The sequence below is a fragment of the Zophobas morio genome, unplaced genomic scaffold (genome assembly GCF_036711695.1).
Source record: "Zophobas morio isolate AGI-343-1 ecotype UQ-CSIRO unplaced genomic scaffold, CSIRO_AGI_Zmor_V1 ptg000030l, whole genome shotgun sequence".
NCBI lineage: Eukaryota > Metazoa > Arthropoda > Insecta > Coleoptera > Tenebrionidae > Zophobas > Zophobas morio.
The window spans coordinates 4,978,192-4,996,298 of NW_026972135.1; the positions used below are offsets into that span (position 1 = coordinate 4,978,192).

Below are 18,107 nucleotides of genomic sequence, written 5' to 3' on the forward strand. Positions count from 1 at the left end.
CAGTTTTTGATTTTTCGTCTTTTCAATTTTTGCATTTCGTTGGGGTTTCGATTTTTCGGTTTTTCAATTTTTCAAAATTTCAATTTTGGCAACTTTTCAACTAAACTTTTCAATTTTTCGATACAAAATATACAATTTTTTATTATAATTTCTTTAATACTAGGGATAGTCTCATTGAAAATATCTGATACATAATTTTTTCTCAGTGTACTTTCGGCCGGTATAACATTTTTACAATATTTTTCTAAAAACGCTTTGAAACAAAGATCTTTTAAAGGGGAATTTATTAAAGTTTTTTCCACTTCGTCATTTTTCACAAAATTTACAACCACCAGTCTTCTTCAATGTTTATTAGTTATGGTTATGAATTAATTAAAAGTTATTTCGCCTGTAGTTTGTCTAAAATTTTGAATAAGTCCTTATAAAAGGACTCTTCTACGTATCTCGACCAGACAAAGTCGGAATGCCCAAACTGCCACTTATCATCTTCAGTCCCACTCGGAACCTTAAAATACCCCTTTTCACTGCTTCCCAACTCTTGAAAAATTTTTTTCACACCCTGTGGGAAAAACGTACAACAACTCTCATCACTCAAATTTAATTACCTCTTCCTTCAACAAAACATCCTGCTTGCCATAAAACATGTACGTCGGAAGCTTAAAATTGCTTAAATTATACAGAGAAGGTTTTTCTTGTTTGTACCTCAACAAATTTTCTTCTCTTCCATAATCAAATTTCTGAAAATTCCCGGAATTAGTGAGTTGTGAGTAATGCAGGAGTTGCATCACTGAGACGGTTCCAGGATATATGGAAAAATAAGCCAGAAGATCCTCCTAAATACGAGTAGATAGAAAACACAACCTGAACGCTTATTTTGAGCAAATTATCGTTAATTACCGGCGAAAATTGTGAGGTTCTTCCAGAAACCATATTGACAATGAACAGACAAACGTAAGGAGAGTTTGTGCAAAGAATTTGGAAGAAATTTACTGTCAATTCTGTGGGGTAAAAAAAGACTGAAGTTCTTAGTGTTTGGAAGAATTCCTACAAATAAAAAATCTGAGTTAATTACTTAAGGGTATGCAAAATTTTAAAATGTGGAACTGACTCCAAGAAACGGTCCATTTTGAGAAATAATTCGGATGGACGAAACGGGTTCAAGGTACACAATTGGAGCTATGGCAATGAAGCCAGCTAGCAATTTTTGAGCTTCTTCTGGGTGTTCGCAGGCATACATGAAAAGTACTGTGCTCCCTCTGGAGTGACCAATGTAGATAATTGAACCTGATTTGTTAGTTGCTAAAGCGACAGTGTTTAAAATTGCTGGTACGTCGTAGGCAGCGACAGTGTCAAGGCTAAAATTAATAATAATTATATATAATTATATATAACTTATATATAAATACGTGACGTTGTCGAATTGATGATTAAAGAGCGGATTCTAGAAAGAAATAGTAGGAATTGAAAAATTTTAAAAAAGAAAAATTAAAACATCGAAAAGTTGAAAAAAATTAAGAGATCGAAGTATAAAACTGTCGTAAATTTGAGAAATCTAAAGTTTAACGAAAAATTGAAAACCCAAAAGGTAAAAAAGGGGTGGAAACCCAAAAACTGCAAACTGAAAAATTTAAAAATTGGAATCGATTGGCCTGAAAATTTGAAAAATTGAATAAACGAAAAATTGGAAAATCAAAAGAAACAACAAAAATTAAGGAAATAAAAAAACAAAAAAATGTGATATAAAATCGAGAAAATGAAAAATTAAAAATCAGGAAAATGCAAAATAAAAATTGGGGAGTTGAAAAATTGAGGAAACGGAAAATTGAAAAAGGACATAATTAAAAATCGGGAATGTGAAAAATGGACAAATGAGAAATTGTAATATTGAAAAATTGGAAAATTTGGAAGTCGACAAATTGTAAAATTGAAAAATCAAAAATAAAAAAACGAAAAAGTGTATAATAGAAACTTAAAAAATGTACAAAGTGAAAAACTTGAAAATTTCAAGAAAAATTGCTAAAAACCTGAAAATTTGAAAAATGTAATAAAGGAAAAATTGTAAAATCGAAAGAAACAACAAAAAATAAAGGAAATCGAAAAAGTGAAAATTAAAAAATCGGGGAAATGAAAAATAAAAATCGGAAACAAAAAAATTGGAAAAGGGAAAAATGAAAAATGAAATTCTGTAATATTGAAAAATTGCCAAATTGAAAAATGCACACCGAAAAATTGAAGGAACGAAAAATTAAAAATTTTGGAAGTCGAGAAATTGTAAAATTGAAAAATCAAAAATGCAAAACGAAAAATTACAAAATGAAAACTTGAAAAGTCTTACGAGTCTAAAGAAACAACAAAAAATAAAGGAATTGAAAAAATGAAAATTTGTGACATAAAATCGAGAAAATGACAATTAAAAAAATCGGGAAAATGAAAAATAAAAATCGAGAACTTGAAAAATTGAGGAAACGAAAAATTGAAAATGCAAATATGTCGCAGAAAAAATGAACTTTTTAGAAAGACAAATAAAAACTGTAGAGGAAGCATACAGAAAAAAGAGATAAGAAACTTTTATAAAGACATACAAAACACAAAGTGAACAAAACACGAATCTACGCAATATATAAAAGATATAGAGGCAACTTAATAGGTCACGATGAAGGAAAATTAAGAAGATGGAAACAGTACTTTTAACAAATATTGAATAGCGAAATCAGAGATCAGAGAGAAGAGCAGTATAGAAGGATAAATGGAAGACGCTCTAGGAGAATATCAAAGAGGCTTTAGAAAAGGAAAAGAGACAATCGATCAATCGATCAAATATTTATGTTGAAACAAATCATTGTAGGAAGCTACGAATATGAGATTCCTATTCATTTACTCTTCGTGGATTTCAAAATAGCTTACGATACGGTGAACAGGACGAAGTGAATAAACATATTGAGAGAACTAGATATTCCCGAAAAACTAATAAATCGAATAAAAATGATATTTAAAAACACAATAAGCAGAGTAAAAGTAAAAGTAAAAACAATTCTATTCAATCTGGTTGTAGAGAGTATTACAAGGAAAAGTGATATAAACAGGAAGGGACTACTATTCAATAGAAGCCATCAATGCCTAGCCTAGGCAGACGATTTAGTCCTACTAGCTAGGAACAGAAAGGAATTAGAAAGGATAACAGCAAAGCTAATGAGACAAGCAGAAGAGGTAGGCTTAGAATTTAATATAGAAAAACGAAATATATGGAATTAAAGAATAACTGTGGGAGTAGAGACAAAAACAACCAACAAATAGACAGACAAGAAGGAATAAAAGTAGAATTTGTAGAAGTAGAAATGTTTATGTACTTAGGAGTGTTGATAACTAACAAATGCCAAGGATAAAAAGAAATAGAATTGAGAATTTCTAAAAGTAACAACTGTGCAGGAGGCTTAAGAAAAATTATGAAAAGTTACGAAATATCAAGGCAAACAAAACTAAGAATATATAAAACCATAGTGAGGCCAACCCTAACATACGCGTGCGAGACATGGATTATGACAAATAAAATGAAACAAAGACTGGAAATTGGGAAAGGAAGAAGAATCTTTGGAGGGAAACAAACAGGAGGAGGATGAGAAAGACGAACCAATGAAGAAATATATGATTTATATGAAGACAAAGTTGTAAGCAATTTAATAGTAGTAAGTGTTTATTTTTTACCTTACAGGCTTAAAAGATTCTTGATTTACAACACTACAAGTTTTTTCCTAATTAACAAAAACCAAATAACTCATTTTTTTTCCTTTACCCCATCCCCCCTTGCTCCAGCCTTACTCTTGTCCTCTCCACTTCTTTCATCCATTCCACCCCTCTTCCGTCTTCATTCAATATCTTTGTCACACTCTCCTCTCTTTCTTTGCTCTCCTCACAGTCATGCAGCATGTGCTTTATCGTCTCTCGCCGTTCTCCACACATCCTACACATTCTCTCACCTTCGCTTACCCAAAACTTATTATTTCTTTCTTCATTTCCACACCTAAATCTCGCAATTATTTTTTTTTCTTTCGCGCTTTCTCTGTCTAGGTACTTTGGTATTGTTTCTGTTATTATCTTTCCATAGTCTGCATTGTACCTAGATTTACTTACACTCGCTCTTGTCTCTTGTTTATCTATGTCTATGTCACGCATACACAACTCTTCTCTCATACTCACCCCCATTTCTCTCTTTCTCTCTATTTCCATCCTTGCATATCCCAGTCTTTCGTAATATCCTTGTCTACCCTTGTGGTGTTCTTTCCCTGCTTCCTTTTTTATTCCTTCCAGCATTCATACAATATCCTACATTCCTCTCTTTCTTTCAACCTTTCATCATACTTTGCCGCTCTTTTCCCAGTGTATACTCTTAATTTCTCTCGTTTACATTCTTTTGTTACTATATAGCCTGGCGTCTCTTTCCGTAGCCCTAACATCCACCTCAAATATTTTTCTTGTACTGCTTCCATCTCTGCATATTCCTTCCGCCCCCATATCTCCACTCCATACATTAATACACTCCTAACTAAACTATCAAACATTTTCATCCTTCTTCTTACGTCATGTCCAAATATTCTCTCACCTATACTCCACACCATTACCATTATCTGCATTGCTTTGCCCCTTCTTTCTCTTATGTGTGCTTTTACCGTGTTAGTTGTTGTAAACTTAAATCCTAAATATTTAAACTCCTTTATTGTGTCTATGATTCGATCTTCCCAACGCCAGACTTTTTCCTCCCCTTTTCTTTCTTGTTTTTTTCTAAACACCATCATTTTTGTTTTTTCTACATTTACCTCCAGTTTCTTTCTTTTAAAATATCTTTGCAGATTTTTTTTCATCTCATTCATTCCACATTCATCCTTCGCCACTATTACCAAATCATCTGCAAATGCCAAACACCATAGCTTTTCTCTCCCCACCACAATTCCTCCCGCTTGTACTCCTCTAAACATTTCCTCGATATCGCTTATGTAACAAGCAAACATACTGGGACTTAATGGGCATCCCTGTCTCAATCCTTTCGTCGTCCAAAACATTTCACTTTCTATTCCTCCCACTCTCACACTAGTCACTGTCTCTCTATAAATCTCTCTTGCTGCTGTAATTAACTTTTCACTCAGTCCTCTTTTCTCCATGTATTCCCACAAACACTCTCTGTCCACCGTATTAAACGCGCAGGATATATACATTGTCCATAGCCCCTCTACCTTTTCTAAATCCCGCTTGACTTTCCGGTAATATACTGTTTTCGTTCATCTCTGTCACCAACCTTTCATTTAACACCATTGCGTACAGTTTAAATGCCGTATTTAGGAGAGTTATTCCCCGATAATTCTCTACTTTTTCTTTATTACCCTTTTTATGAATTGGGCATATTTGCCCTACTCTCCATTCCCTGGGAAAACCTTTACCCGTCCACACATCATTCATTAACTCGCTCAATCTTTCAATCATCCCATCTGTCCCAAGTATCCACACTTCCTTTACCAACCCATCCCTCCCCGGTGCTTTTCCCCTTTTCAGTCTTCCTACTTGTTTTCCTACTTTCTCTACTCGAATCTCCGCCTCCCTTTCTCTACCACCGATCCCGGTTTTACTATCTTGCACTACAATTCTCTCTTTCTTTCCATTCAACAGTTCCATAAAATGTTTCTTCCACTGTATTATAGATATGTCTTCACTAATCGTGCTTCTGTTCTTCAGTTCTTTATTTATATACTGCCATGCCTCTTGCTCAGTTCTTATGGCTTTAATTTTTCTTCTTCTTCTTGCTGCATCTCTTCTTTCTTTTCTTTGCATCGTTTTCTATAATTATTTTTTGCTTGCCAGTACTCTTCTTTTATACCTTTCCCCTTTTTCCACCTTCGTAAACATTTCCTTGCTTCTGTTTTTAAATCTCTGCATCTGCTATCCCACCATCTGTTTCTCTTTTCTAAATTTCTCGTTACAATTTCTTTTCTTATGGCTGCTTTTTGAATTTTTCTTTTTAATTCTTCCGTTTTCTTTTCAGTTCCTTTTTCTTTAAATTCCACTTCCAACATTTTTTTTTAATAATGCTCAATTCTTTTTTCATTCCATACCCATGTCTTCTTCTCTTTTCCTGCTTCATTACTTAAGCATTCGCTCCCTCTACTTATGCGCCTCACTTTTACTTCTAGTGGCATGTGATCGGAGTCCACTCTTTCTCCTATCTTGAATGTTTCTATCTCTTCTTCTGCTAATCCGTTTACTATTACGTAGTCTATTATCGATTCCCCTTTTTACCTATCCAGGTAAATTCCCCCTCCTCGTCCCCTTCCTTCACCCCATTCAAGACTTCCCAATCTCTTTCTTTAATTAATTCCCATAGCAATTTTTCGTCTTTGCTTTCTACTTTATCTTTCGATTTTCCTGTGTTTTCCCCGTCTTCTTCCCTGCTTTTGTTCCCTATTCTGGCATTAAAGTGCCCTCCTAACAGTATAAATTCTTCTTCGGACTCTTCGATTTTTTCTTGTATTTCTTGTTTCGTGTTTCTCATTCCTCTACTATATATTGTGCAGATTCTCCATCTTTTTTTTATTTACCATCAGTTTTCGTTCAACCATGCCTTCCATTTCTATCGCCCCATGTTATGATTCCACCTTTTGCTCTACCCTTGCGTTTTTCTTTTTTTCCCCTTGCAATTTCCACTAAAATTCCTTTGGCAACACGTCTTTCAGTTTGTTCCAGTCTCTCTCTAGTATCCATGTTTCTGTTAGTCCCAGAAAATAAAAATTTTTCACGTAGTCCCAAAATAAATTATCTTTCTTTTTCAGACCCGCAATATTCCAAAAGAGTAATTTTAAACCACGTTTATCTTCCCCACTCTTCTTTCCCATTCTCCTATTATGTACAAAATCTACATTCTTAAACCTAAAGTCTTTAATTGTCCTATCATTACTACCCCTCCCCTTTGTGTTTCTTTCTTCGGTTAGTGCTGACTTGATTTGCAAAATTTTTCTTCCAATTTTCCTGTATTGTCATTCCATGTATACATCTTGTCCCCTACTTCCAGCTTCTTATACCCCACCCTTGTTGTATATCCTTTTTTTCTTTCCTCTTTAGCTACCTCCCTAATTTTTTTTTTAATTTTTTGTTCTTGTACTGTCCAATCATTATCAATATATATTCTCTTTCCTCTCAGTTTATTTTTGTTCTTCATTACCTCTTGTTTTTCCTCCCAAAGTGTCTTAACCAGTATTTTCTTGCTTTCCTCTTTCCCTATAATTATTGTTTCCAACACTTTTACTTCTACCTCAATTTCTTTTGTCAAAAATTCCTCTACTTCTTTTGCATCTGTTTTTTCCCTTATTCCATACCCGTAATTATGAAATTGTTTCTTCTTTGTTGCCTCTCTTTTTTTCCAACTTCTTCTCTAAATTATTGATTCTTTCTTCGAAGCTTCTCTCCTTTTCTTTCCATTCTTCTCTTTTTCTTTCCAGTATTCCATTTATTGTCTGTAATTCTTTTTTTACCCCTCGATTTTCTTCTCTCAGTTGTTTCATTTCTTCCATTAGTTGCTTCATCATTTCCATCAACGGCTCTTATCCTTGCTTTATTATCGCGACAAATCGGATCGGGCGCGAATTTCAAAATACGATTTAAAAACCTTTTTACAGTGAATGAGTGCGATTCAACGATTTGAAAAAAATACTGGCCGATAGCCCTCTTCGACCCCCACAAAGGCATCACTCAATAGTAGCTTTGAAATGATCTGGGGAGATATAATAAAATAAAAACCAATTTGCCATGTTAATTCCGTATGTCCAAACTTGGATGCGGCAGTCTGTATAGTCAATTTATTAGTTGGTACTTTATGTACAAACTTTTATTTAATTGCTGTAACTTTGATGTTCAACTGTTGTTTTAAGTTTCTTGTTGTCGAAATAATTCTACACATGCTAAAAAAAAGACAAAATGTAGCACCACTCATTCGCCCTATCTCAATTGTGATGTGGGCGGGGTTTATATTTTGTCCATTTTTCTTTAATGTACGAAGGCTTCCTTTCCCAACAAGAAACTGAAAACATGTTTAGCAATCTTGTTGTGATATTTATTTTCAGAAAGTATGTATTTTTATCGCTTACTTTGGCTTTTTTAACCTAAAATCCGCTCTTCAGTTTTGATTACCTGTTACTCCAAAAGTTATAGTCAGAGGTTTTGTACGTTTTGTGTGTGGTGTAGCCGCTGTCCCTCTGGTTTGCTAACCACACGTCATAGCCGGCATTGGCTAACACAAAAGCTTCAATCACAATAAAAAACTAAAAAATGACGGTTAATTTTTCACCTTCATTTTATACCTAGAGATCGGTTTCCTGCCCACGTCCAAACTGCAGAGTTCACAAGGACACCGTGTTGTAACACCACAGGTTGTTTGTTCTTCCTGTTATCGTTATCTCGTACTGGTATACGAAAAATTCGTGATTTGTAACCGTCCCCTGTAACTACGTCGTGTTCCTGCACGTCGTAACCACTTTGACGAATCATTTTAACGGTAGACGAGAGCACGTTGGGATTTTCGTAACAGTCAGGGCTGTGTTCTTTAAGAGGATAATCCCCAAAACGGGTGCAGGCATTCTTTTTCGTGTTTGTGTCTGTAGAGCCTGTTAGTGGAAGGTAAAGTTGACACAGCGAAAGTACGGTAAGTGTGGTAACTAACAACATGTTTGCAGCTTGGAATCACACTAACAAAATTATTAGTCATTACTGTCTAGTCAGTGATTATAAAAAAAAATATACGTGCATAGACTTATGTGTCTATTCTACCTAAATCACTGTAGACCAGTTTTTTTAGACAAGGAAATCTATACTTCTATACTTATATTATAAAGCTGAAGAGTTTGTTTGGTTGAACTACTGGTTCGAATTCAAAAAATCTTTTTGTGTTTGATAGTCCATTTATCGTATTTACATATAGCCTATATAACATCACGCTACGATCATTAGGAGCGAAGTAGCAATGAAAAATTCGGAAAAACGGGAAAATTATTCCTCCTTTGACAGCTTCCGTTGCTTACGCTGCTTAAACGGTTAAAGTTACGTAAAAATCATGTATGACGAAATTGTTCCCCTCTAGAAGTTCTAAAGAAAAGTCCCCGGCAGCATATGTCTATCTTTTAAGGTCGACTCAGTATAACCTTTTTTATGGTAATGAAATTTGTTTTAAAATAATAATGCATCTATATAAATAAAAATGAATCGCCGAAATGTATGTACGAGCATGACTTCAGAACGACTGCACCAAATTGGATGATTTTTTTTATGTGTTCCTTATTGTCAGGACAAGGTTTTTATATAAGAAAATTTATAAAAAAGCGAACAGCTAAAAAATAAAAAAATTCTAAAAATTTTGTATGGGAATCGCCACTTCGAATTAATTTCAATAGTTGGCGTTCCTGACGGGCCTGTCGTCTAACTGACGTGTCATACAAAACTACTTCTTCCGTGCGATTGTGAAAAGTATATTGCATTTCAAATTCTTCTTTGTTTTTTCGTAAAAAAACGTCGTTTATTTTAAGAAAAGTCTTGGTTAAAGTGAATTTAGTTGCACATTGCGAAAGTTTCTTATTAATTTTGACCTGCCATTCTATTTACCTGTATTCACTTTGTTGGTTTCGACAAAACCTTTTATTATTCTTTTATTTTTAATTTAGTAGGTAGGTACCTATATTTTTTTTTTTTGAAAAATATTCATTGCTTTTTATTGCAAAACTTCTAATTAGCAACACATAAGTTTTTTTTTCTTTTGTTATTATTATTATTTTTTTGTTTTAGTTAAAATGAATAAAACTCCAAAAAGAAGTAAGTTAAACGAAGAAAACCGCGTATTTAATGAAAAATGGACTTTTGATTGCTTTTTCATTAACAACTTTAATAAAGCATTATGCTTAATTTGCAAAGAAACTGTAAATGTGTTTAAAGAATTTAATTTACGCCGTCATTACGACACGAAGCATACAGATGAGTACGATCAATTAGAATCGCAGTTTAGGCAAAATAAAATAGATTCTTTGAAAAAGTCATTACATGCCCAACAAAACATTTTTAAAAAGTGTGTTGAACAAAATTCAGCGTTAGTCAAAACGAGTTTACAAATTTCAAAATTAATTGCTGAACACGGCAAAGCATTTACTGATGGAGAGTTTATTAAAAAGTGCATTTTAACTGCGGTGAATGAAATTTGTCCGGATAAGATTAACACATTTGCAGATATTAGTTTGTCTGCGCGCACAGTAGTTCGCCGAATTGAAGATATATCGACAAATATGTTTTGTAAATTAAAAGAAATGTCTACAAAATTTGAATATTTTTCACTTGCACTTGATGAAAGCAACGATATTACTAGTACCGCTCAACTGTTGATTTTTATCCGTGGAATTGATAAACAATTTTAGATAACGGAGGAACTAGCTGCCCAAGAACATGACAGGTCATAATACAGGTGTAATGGGGTTGATTAATAGAAAAATCACGGAATTAAATATTACACCAACCCCTTTACAACTGCATTGCATTATTCATCAACATGCACTTTGTGCCAAAGTTGTCAGTTTGAAAAATGTTATGGAGACTGTAATATCAACCGTTAATTACATTCGCAAAAACGGTATGAATCATCGAAGTTTTCGAGAATTCTTAAATGACATCGATGCAGAATATGAAGATATTATGTACTTTTCTGAAGTAAGGTGGCTTAGTCGTGGAAAAGTTTTAAAAAGATTTTTTGATTTGAGACTTGAAATTGAAATATTTTTGACAGACAAAGAAAAGAGTATACCAGAAATATCAAATTTTCAGTGGGTAAGCGAGTTAGCTTTTCTTGTTGACATTACAACTTACCTCAATAAATTAAATATAATTCTACAAGGAAAAGGAAAATTAATTAATGAGTTATTTACAGAAATTAAGAGTTTTCGGTTAAAACTAAAATTGTTTATTTCACAAATTGAGAGGAATAATTATTGTCATTTTCCTACTTTACAATCAGTGTTAACAAGAAATGACAGACAGTGTATTTCTAATGATGTTTATCTTAATTCTTTGAGATTACTGGAAGAAAATTTCTGTTTGCGATTTAAAGATTTTTTTGAGCAAGAACGTGACATCAAAATATTTGAAAATCCTTTTAAATTTGCACCGGAAAATTTACAACTAGAACTAATAGATTTACAGGCAAATAGTATATATAAAAATAATTTTGATGAAAATAATTTAATACTGTTTTATTCAAGCCTACCCGAAAATAAATTTCCAAATGTTAAGAATTTTGCAAAATCAATGATTTGCATTTTTGGAAGTACTTATTTGTGCGAACAAATATTTTCGCGGATGAATATTATTAAAACAAAATACAGGACAAGATTGACTGATGACAATTTACAAAACATTCTCAGGATTTCTGTATCGCAAACTGATGCCGACTTGAATGAATTGGCAAAAATGATACAGCAGCAAAAGTCGCATTGAATTGTAATGTTACTTCTCAACAAAATCAGGTTTTTTACTTATGTGATTATAATATTAGATTTTATTTTTATTGTCTTATTATAACATATTAATCCTAATAAAATTGTTTCTGTATAAAGATTTTTTTTTGCTGTGCGGTCCGCGTAAATTTTTTTTTTTTTAAGTGGCCCACTCTCCTAAAAAGGTTTCCGACTCCTGATCTATTCTATGTACTGCTATGTATCTGCTTGGAAACATTGTATCTCCCCGGACACAAACTGAACATCTACGCGATTTGTCGTTGTAAGAGTGAATTTTAACTAAACATGGCGACTTTCGTGAACGTGGAATGTCGTCAAAAGGTGCATTCAGTTTGAAAAACACATTAGGAGTGGGAATATCTAAAACTTTTCAGATAATTAACTGTTATTTATGCATAAATTGTGCAGTGCGTTTTTTCTAACACTGGCCACAGAGATTCCCATCTCAAGGTGTCTACCCCATACTAATTTATATTTTGGTGACTCGATTTTTGCCTTGATGGTTGAACACTGTCACTGTTTTCCTTTTTTGTTGTATCGAGATGCTACTTGAGCATCAACTGTTATCTACTAAAGTATTAGCATCATCTAGAAAAACTAGAAATATTTTGATTTGATATTCGAGTAGATACTTCGTACTTCGAGTATGAGCATCTACTGAGTTTTATTTATATCAACCATTGTCAAAAAATTGATCGAACGTTGTTTCGACAGAACTCCCTTCGCACCAAAAGTATAATGAAACATATTCAGCATTTTAGAGTTGAGTCTTTTCTTCACACAATTTTATGATGACCTAATCAACATTTACAATTAACACATATACCACCTTGGATTGGTGCAGCGTAATACTAAAAATAAGTAAAATAACTGTATTGTAGGTATTCCCAAAATTATCTGCGAAAATCGAGTGAGCCATTCCATCAATTTTTTGGGGGGAATAAATAAATATTCTTAACAATTTACCATGCTTACAATAACTTTAAAACGTCTACAAGATGTCAAAGTATTCATTTCTGCAACTCTTGAGTTATTCAATAAAATAAATTGACTGATCCATACATTTTTTTTTGAGTCACTCTAAAAGCAAATCTAAAAAATATGAATGCAATGTAAATTACGAAAATATAATGATGATATTTTGCACATTTTAGATAGGATTTATCCGGCAAAATCTTGAGATGGCGTCATAAATTTTTTGGAGGGGATAAGTAAATATATTTTGATTAAAAATTTATTATGCATATCATATGTTTAAAACATCTGCAAGATTTCACAGCATTCGGTTTTGCAGATTCAAAATTAAATTGTAGGTGAAACGAAGTTCACGAGGTCAGCTAGTAATAAATATGTTGTTTGAAATCAAACATTAAATGCATATATTTAACACTCTTGAAAATTAAGATATAATAACTGCAGATTCACCAACATCGCGGATTATCCTTTAGGTTTCAATTTATTCAGCACTTTGAATAGGTCCTTGTAAAACAACTCTTCTATATACCTAGACCAAATGAAATCGTCATGACCAAACTGCAACCTCTTATCGTCAACTCCAATTGGCACACTATGGTATTCTTTTTCGCTGCTTCCGAGCTCCTCGAAGATCCTTTTTACGGTCTACAAGAAAATTTTGTAAGGACGAAATCGCCAAGTATTATTCATTACATGTTCTTTGATGAAAACATCGTGTTTTCCATAAAACATATATATTGGAAGCGTAAAATTACCAAGATTATACAAAGGCGGCTTTTCTTGTCCATATTTTAGCATGTTCCGTTTTTTTCCGTAGTCATATTTTTGAACTCTTTTGGAATGAAGTAACTGAACGACATGTAAAAATTGCATTGATGAAAGAGAACCCGGGTAAATAGAAAAAAATGCCAAAAGGTCGTCCTGAAATCAAAATTGTAGTTTCCGTGTTACAAGGTTGGTAGAGTTACCGGTAGAAACTGATAAGCGCTACCAGAAACCGCGATAAGATACAGCTTACAAACATATGGAAGAAAGGTGCAAAGGATTTGATAAAATTTGACGGAGTATTTGACTGGATAATTTACCACTGGAATAATATTCAAGATTAAAGGAGACAGACGGGCAACAATTCTAAAGTGGAAACTAAAGTCAAGATACGCAGCAGGAGACAGTGCTACCACGCCCCGTATAAATTTCTCTGCCTCCTGTGGATTCTCAGACATATACATAAAAGACGTAATGGTCGCTCTGGAATGACCAATAAAAATAATCGAACCCGATTTGTTGGTTTCTGCAGCCACCGTCTTTAAAATTGCTGGTTCCCCTTTAGACGCATAATCATCTAAACTGAAATGACTTATTTAGAAAACTGGTTTAAGAATAGCGCTTAGTGCTTGCCTGTTAGCCCAAAAGCGGGAATCTGAAGTTTTGTATTTGTTGTGTGTTGTGTAACCACTATCTCTTTGGTTCACCAACCACACGTCATAACCAGCTTTGGCCAAAACGAATGCTGTAACACAAAGAAATTTATGGAATGTAGAACTTTTATAATTACGCGAACCTAAAGATCTATTTCCCATCCAAGTCCAAGCTGCTGAGTTAATCTCTATCCCATGTTCCAAGATGATGGGTTGTCCTTTTCCTCCACCATCATCTTCCCGTGGTAGTACCCGAAAAATCAAGGATGTGTAACCATCTTCTGAAACCACTTTGTATGTCCCGCATTTGTAACCGTTCTGTTTAATCATGTCAGGCTGAAACGTAATGTTATCATTATCACATTTTGGAATTGTCATTTGGTTCGTTCCTCACAGTTGAAGATAGTACGTTTGGATTTACGTAACAGCGGGAGCTGAAAGCTTTCACAGGGTAGTCAATCAGGCGCGGACAAGCATTATTTTCTCTATGAAAACTAAAGCCAGTAGTTGCAGTGGAACACAGTACTATTAGAGGTACAAAAATTAGAAACATAGCTTTAGTTATGTGTGTTTCTGTCCACGTTCAAACACTAATGGATAGATACTGATACCTCATTTAAAAAATGTGGTGTAGTTAGCTTTTACGCAATAGTGGAAAAGTGCTATTTTAATATGGACTGTTTCGCTGTAATTAAATGTCGACTAAGCTTGACAAGTTTCGAACCAAACTAGTGCATGTCAAAACCCATCATGATAATATGTACACTTTGTAGATTACGAACTAAGTGGTTTGGAAGTCGCTTTCAAAAATGTAGAAGGTGATAAAAATTAAATAGGTGCAGTGAGGTTATAGTTTCACGATCGATATTTATAACTTTTTATTTAAAGTCGTGAAAATATATAACTGTTTTTGTCATAAAAATTGAAGACAGTCCTTCAGCAATTCTGTGTTTACTCGAATTCTGAAAAAACAGACTTGCTATGCTGTTAATATTGGAAAAGTGTTACAAAAATTTCGATGTTGCTATTCGTCTCTACGCCAGGCAATATCCTACTAGAATATTCAACTTTTCGAATGAAAAATGGAACAACTGCAAAATTTTAAAATCAAAAACCAAAACTTTGAAAAATATAAAAACTGGAAACAAAGAACTTGAAAAATAGACGAAATGACACATTGAAAAATCGAAAGATTAAAAATTGAGAAACTTAAGGATCGAAAAGGTGCAAATCCGAAAAAACGAAATATAGAATCAAAATATTGACAGTTAAAGAAATCGGAAAATCGGATAATTGAGAAATCCAAAAATTGCAAAATTGAATCACTTAAGAGTTGGAAAATCGATGATCGAACATTTGAATAACTGATTAAACGAAAAAGTATAAAACGAAAGAAACATTGAAAAAATAGATCAAAATATATGGAACTAACATCGAAAGGCTGAATTGGCCATCTGTTGCGCTATTAAATATAGAAGAAACGGTAAAAAAATACACCAGAACAGAAGAATGCATTTAAAAAAAAGAAATTCTGAACAGTATTCATCATGTTTTCGGAAATCATGAAAAATGTGATACATATGTACTTCTCCAATGGTTCCAAAGCTAATGAGAAAAGTTTTATTCCGGAGTTGAAACAATGTGGTTTATACAATGATGTATTGATTCACTTCAACAGACTGGTCCACAATAGTAGTAATCTTTTGAAAAATATGACGAATAATGCTTCGGAAAATTATATTCTGTATTGGCAAAATTTGTAGGAGAAAAAAGAATAGATAGGTTATTCATGGAATTCCGAAGCACCGTCGGCCTGGCATATTTCAGGGCCCCCAGCGAAATATATTTTCGGGCCTCGTTAAGTGGTACTCTTTTTAAAAAATCAAATAAAGTTTTAGAGGAAACAATGTTTTTATTACAAAATTAGGTAAAATTAATAATTCTATTACTAGTACCAGTACAGTGCTAAGATTTATTACTATTCATCCCAAAAACAGATTAAGTATTATAACTACAAGGGTTTACACTTTGCCCTTTTTTTTCTTAATATTTGTAGTATTTTTTTTAAAATAAGAAAGGTAAGACATGTTTAAAATGGTAAATTTTTGTGGGAAAGTATCGATTTTGCAATTAGGCTACTCCCCTTGGTTTGACAACGAATGAAAAATTCATCACAATTGAGCTTGGGATGGATATGGGTGGGGCTTAATTTTTGGGTTGTTTTTTCTTAATATACATTGTATTCTTTCGACAATACGATACTCATACATGTTTTCTATTTCCTGTAGAGAAATAAGGACTAACTGCAAAATACCTAATATTTCTTTACAAGAAATTAAAAACATACTTGGTAATTTCTCGTAGAAACATAAGAAGTTTAAAGTTAAATAAATAATAAATAAATAAATAAATAAATATATTATTAATATCCAACAGACATTAGTGTCTAACAGGATTAATGTAAGAGTTATATAAATACAAAATATCAATATAGAAGACATACATAAATATAAAGAAGACTTAGCAAAATAGTAACAAATAAAACTACAAACTAACAACCAAGGACACTTTTACATTGTGAACAAAATTTTTTAATATCGTACGTAAATATATCGACCTCCGGTATGCCATTATAACACCGACACATATTATTTAGTGGGGCATTCATGTGCTGATTTGTTTGACAAATGCTAAGAGCAAAAGTTAATGGACACCGGGAATTTAATCTAGGCACATGAAATTTGATCTGATTAACAAGACTACTACAACTAATAACGCCATTAATTAATTTAAATGAAAATAACACATTTGCGAAAGTTCTTCTTGCTTTTAATGAGCACAAGCCAAAAGCCGATAATAATACTGGATGACTGAATGATCTTACAGGATAAACACCGTACTTAATAAAATAAAGTCGTGTAGTGTAAAGATATTGCAAGCCAATGAACCCGGACGATGAATCGACAAAAGCAGCACACTTTAAGGAAATAACTAAGCAATATTATAAGTGCTCATCGGTTCATTGACGAGGAAATGGTGAAAATGCATAATATACAGAATAAGCAAAAACTGACGTAAAATATTTTTTAATTTTTTTTCTCATAGGTGGGAACATCAACTGTGGCGAAAATTTTATCAACAGGGATCAAAATTTAAAAACATCACTATCTGGCAAGCGAAACCACCGGATTTATTTACAAATTATATGTTTCGGCAAGACCTGCAACGACACATTTGGCAACTTAATGGAAAAAAAAACGAATATTTCACTATAGATACTCTTTTGGCATATTCTAGGGAACAGTTGGAATTTAAAGGGGGGCGAACCACATTATACAAAATTCTTAAGTCAATGGGTTATAAACATAGAGAAGTAAATGGTCGCAAAATTCTATGTGAACAAAAACATGTCGTTGCAGCCAAAATTACTTTTTTGAGAACATATTTACAGTTTCTAATTTCTTGTGAAAATTTGACTTTCGTGTATTTGGATGAAACATGGATCTATCAAAATGGTCCATTCATTCGTTGTTGGGTGCACGATACTGATCTAAAAAGCAATCCCATCAAAATTAAAAGTGAAGGATCAAGGTTTACTGTTCTCCGCGCAGGTTGTTCAACGGGGTTCTTGGATGGTTGTAACAATTTTTTTAATTCAAAAAATAACGATAGAGACTAATCTAAAACGATGGACGAGACAATTTTTCAAAATTGGGTGGTTAATCAGCTCATTCCTGCTTTGGCAAAGTTGAACCAAAAATGTGTGGTGGTTTTAGACAATGCACTGTATCATTCGGTCCAGTTGGATAAACCACCCACTTTTTATAGTAAAAAATATGAAACGCAGAAATGGCTCTTTAAACATAGTGTTGAATTTGATAAAAAAATTTCGAAGAAACAGTTGTGGGACTTAATTAAACCCTTCAGAAACAATAGAAAAAAAAAGATATTTGGTAGACGAAACATTAAGAGAAAGTGGCCATGAAGTTCTTAGATTGCCTCTGTATCATTGTCAATATGATCCAATTGAAATGGCGTGGGGATTTTGTAAGAACTGTTACAACAAGCATATAAATTCTCAACGTTCATTAAAAATAGGGTGTAAAATTTATGGCTTGGGGCGCTTTCTGAATGTACTCCAAATATGTGGCAAAATTTTTGTAAACATTTTGAAAAACTTATTTTGCCAAAT

The 18,107-nt window shown here is 33.1% G+C and overlaps 2 protein-coding genes across 2 annotated transcripts; both read right to left on the minus strand.

Moving 5' to 3' along the window:
- Window positions 1-8,162: 8,162 nt before the first annotated feature.
- LOC135138417 (lysosomal acid lipase/cholesteryl ester hydrolase-like) lies at window positions 8,163-8,700 on the minus strand. Its single transcript, XM_064068388.1, has 2 exons — window positions 8,337-8,700; window positions 8,163-8,266 (listed from the first exon to the last, which is right to left on the minus strand). The coding sequence occupies exons 1-2, from the start codon at window positions 8,698-8,700 to the stop codon at window positions 8,163-8,165; spliced, it is 468 nt and encodes a 155-aa protein (XP_063924458.1).
- A 4,259-nt stretch (window positions 8,701-12,959) lies between these two features.
- LOC135138419 (gastric triacylglycerol lipase-like) lies at window positions 12,960-14,468 on the minus strand. The gene is made up of 5 exons (XM_064068389.1): window positions 14,325-14,468; window positions 14,053-14,251; window positions 13,896-14,007; window positions 13,583-13,844; window positions 12,960-13,142 (listed from the first exon to the last, which is right to left on the minus strand). Exons 1-5 carry the CDS (start codon window positions 14,466-14,468, stop codon window positions 12,960-12,962), a joined length of 900 nt encoding a protein of 299 aa, XP_063924459.1.
- Window positions 14,469-18,107: the final 3,639 nt, after the last annotated feature.

Bases quoted from the DNA above. Each gene is read 5' to 3' on its own strand.
- LOC135138417 (XM_064068388.1), bottom strand. From the start codon at position 8,700: ATGTTGTTAGTTACCACACTTACCGTACTTTCGCTGTGTCAACTTTAC. The intron at 8,267-8,336 runs GTATAAAATGAA...CTTTTGTGTTAG, and splicing joins GGCAGGAAACCGATCTCTAG to CCAATGCCGGCTATGACGTG.
- LOC135138419 (XM_064068389.1), bottom strand. From the start codon at position 14,468: ATGTTTCTAATTTTTGTACCTCTAATAGTACTGTGTTCCACTGCAACT. The intron at 14,252-14,324 runs GTACTATCTTCA...ATTACGTTTCAG, and splicing joins GCTGTTACGTAAATCCAAAC to CCTGACATGATTAAACAGAA. The intron at 13,143-13,582 runs GTAAATTATCCA...ATTTTCTTGTAG, and splicing joins TCTTGAATATTATTCCAGTG to ACCGTAAAAAGGATCTTCGA.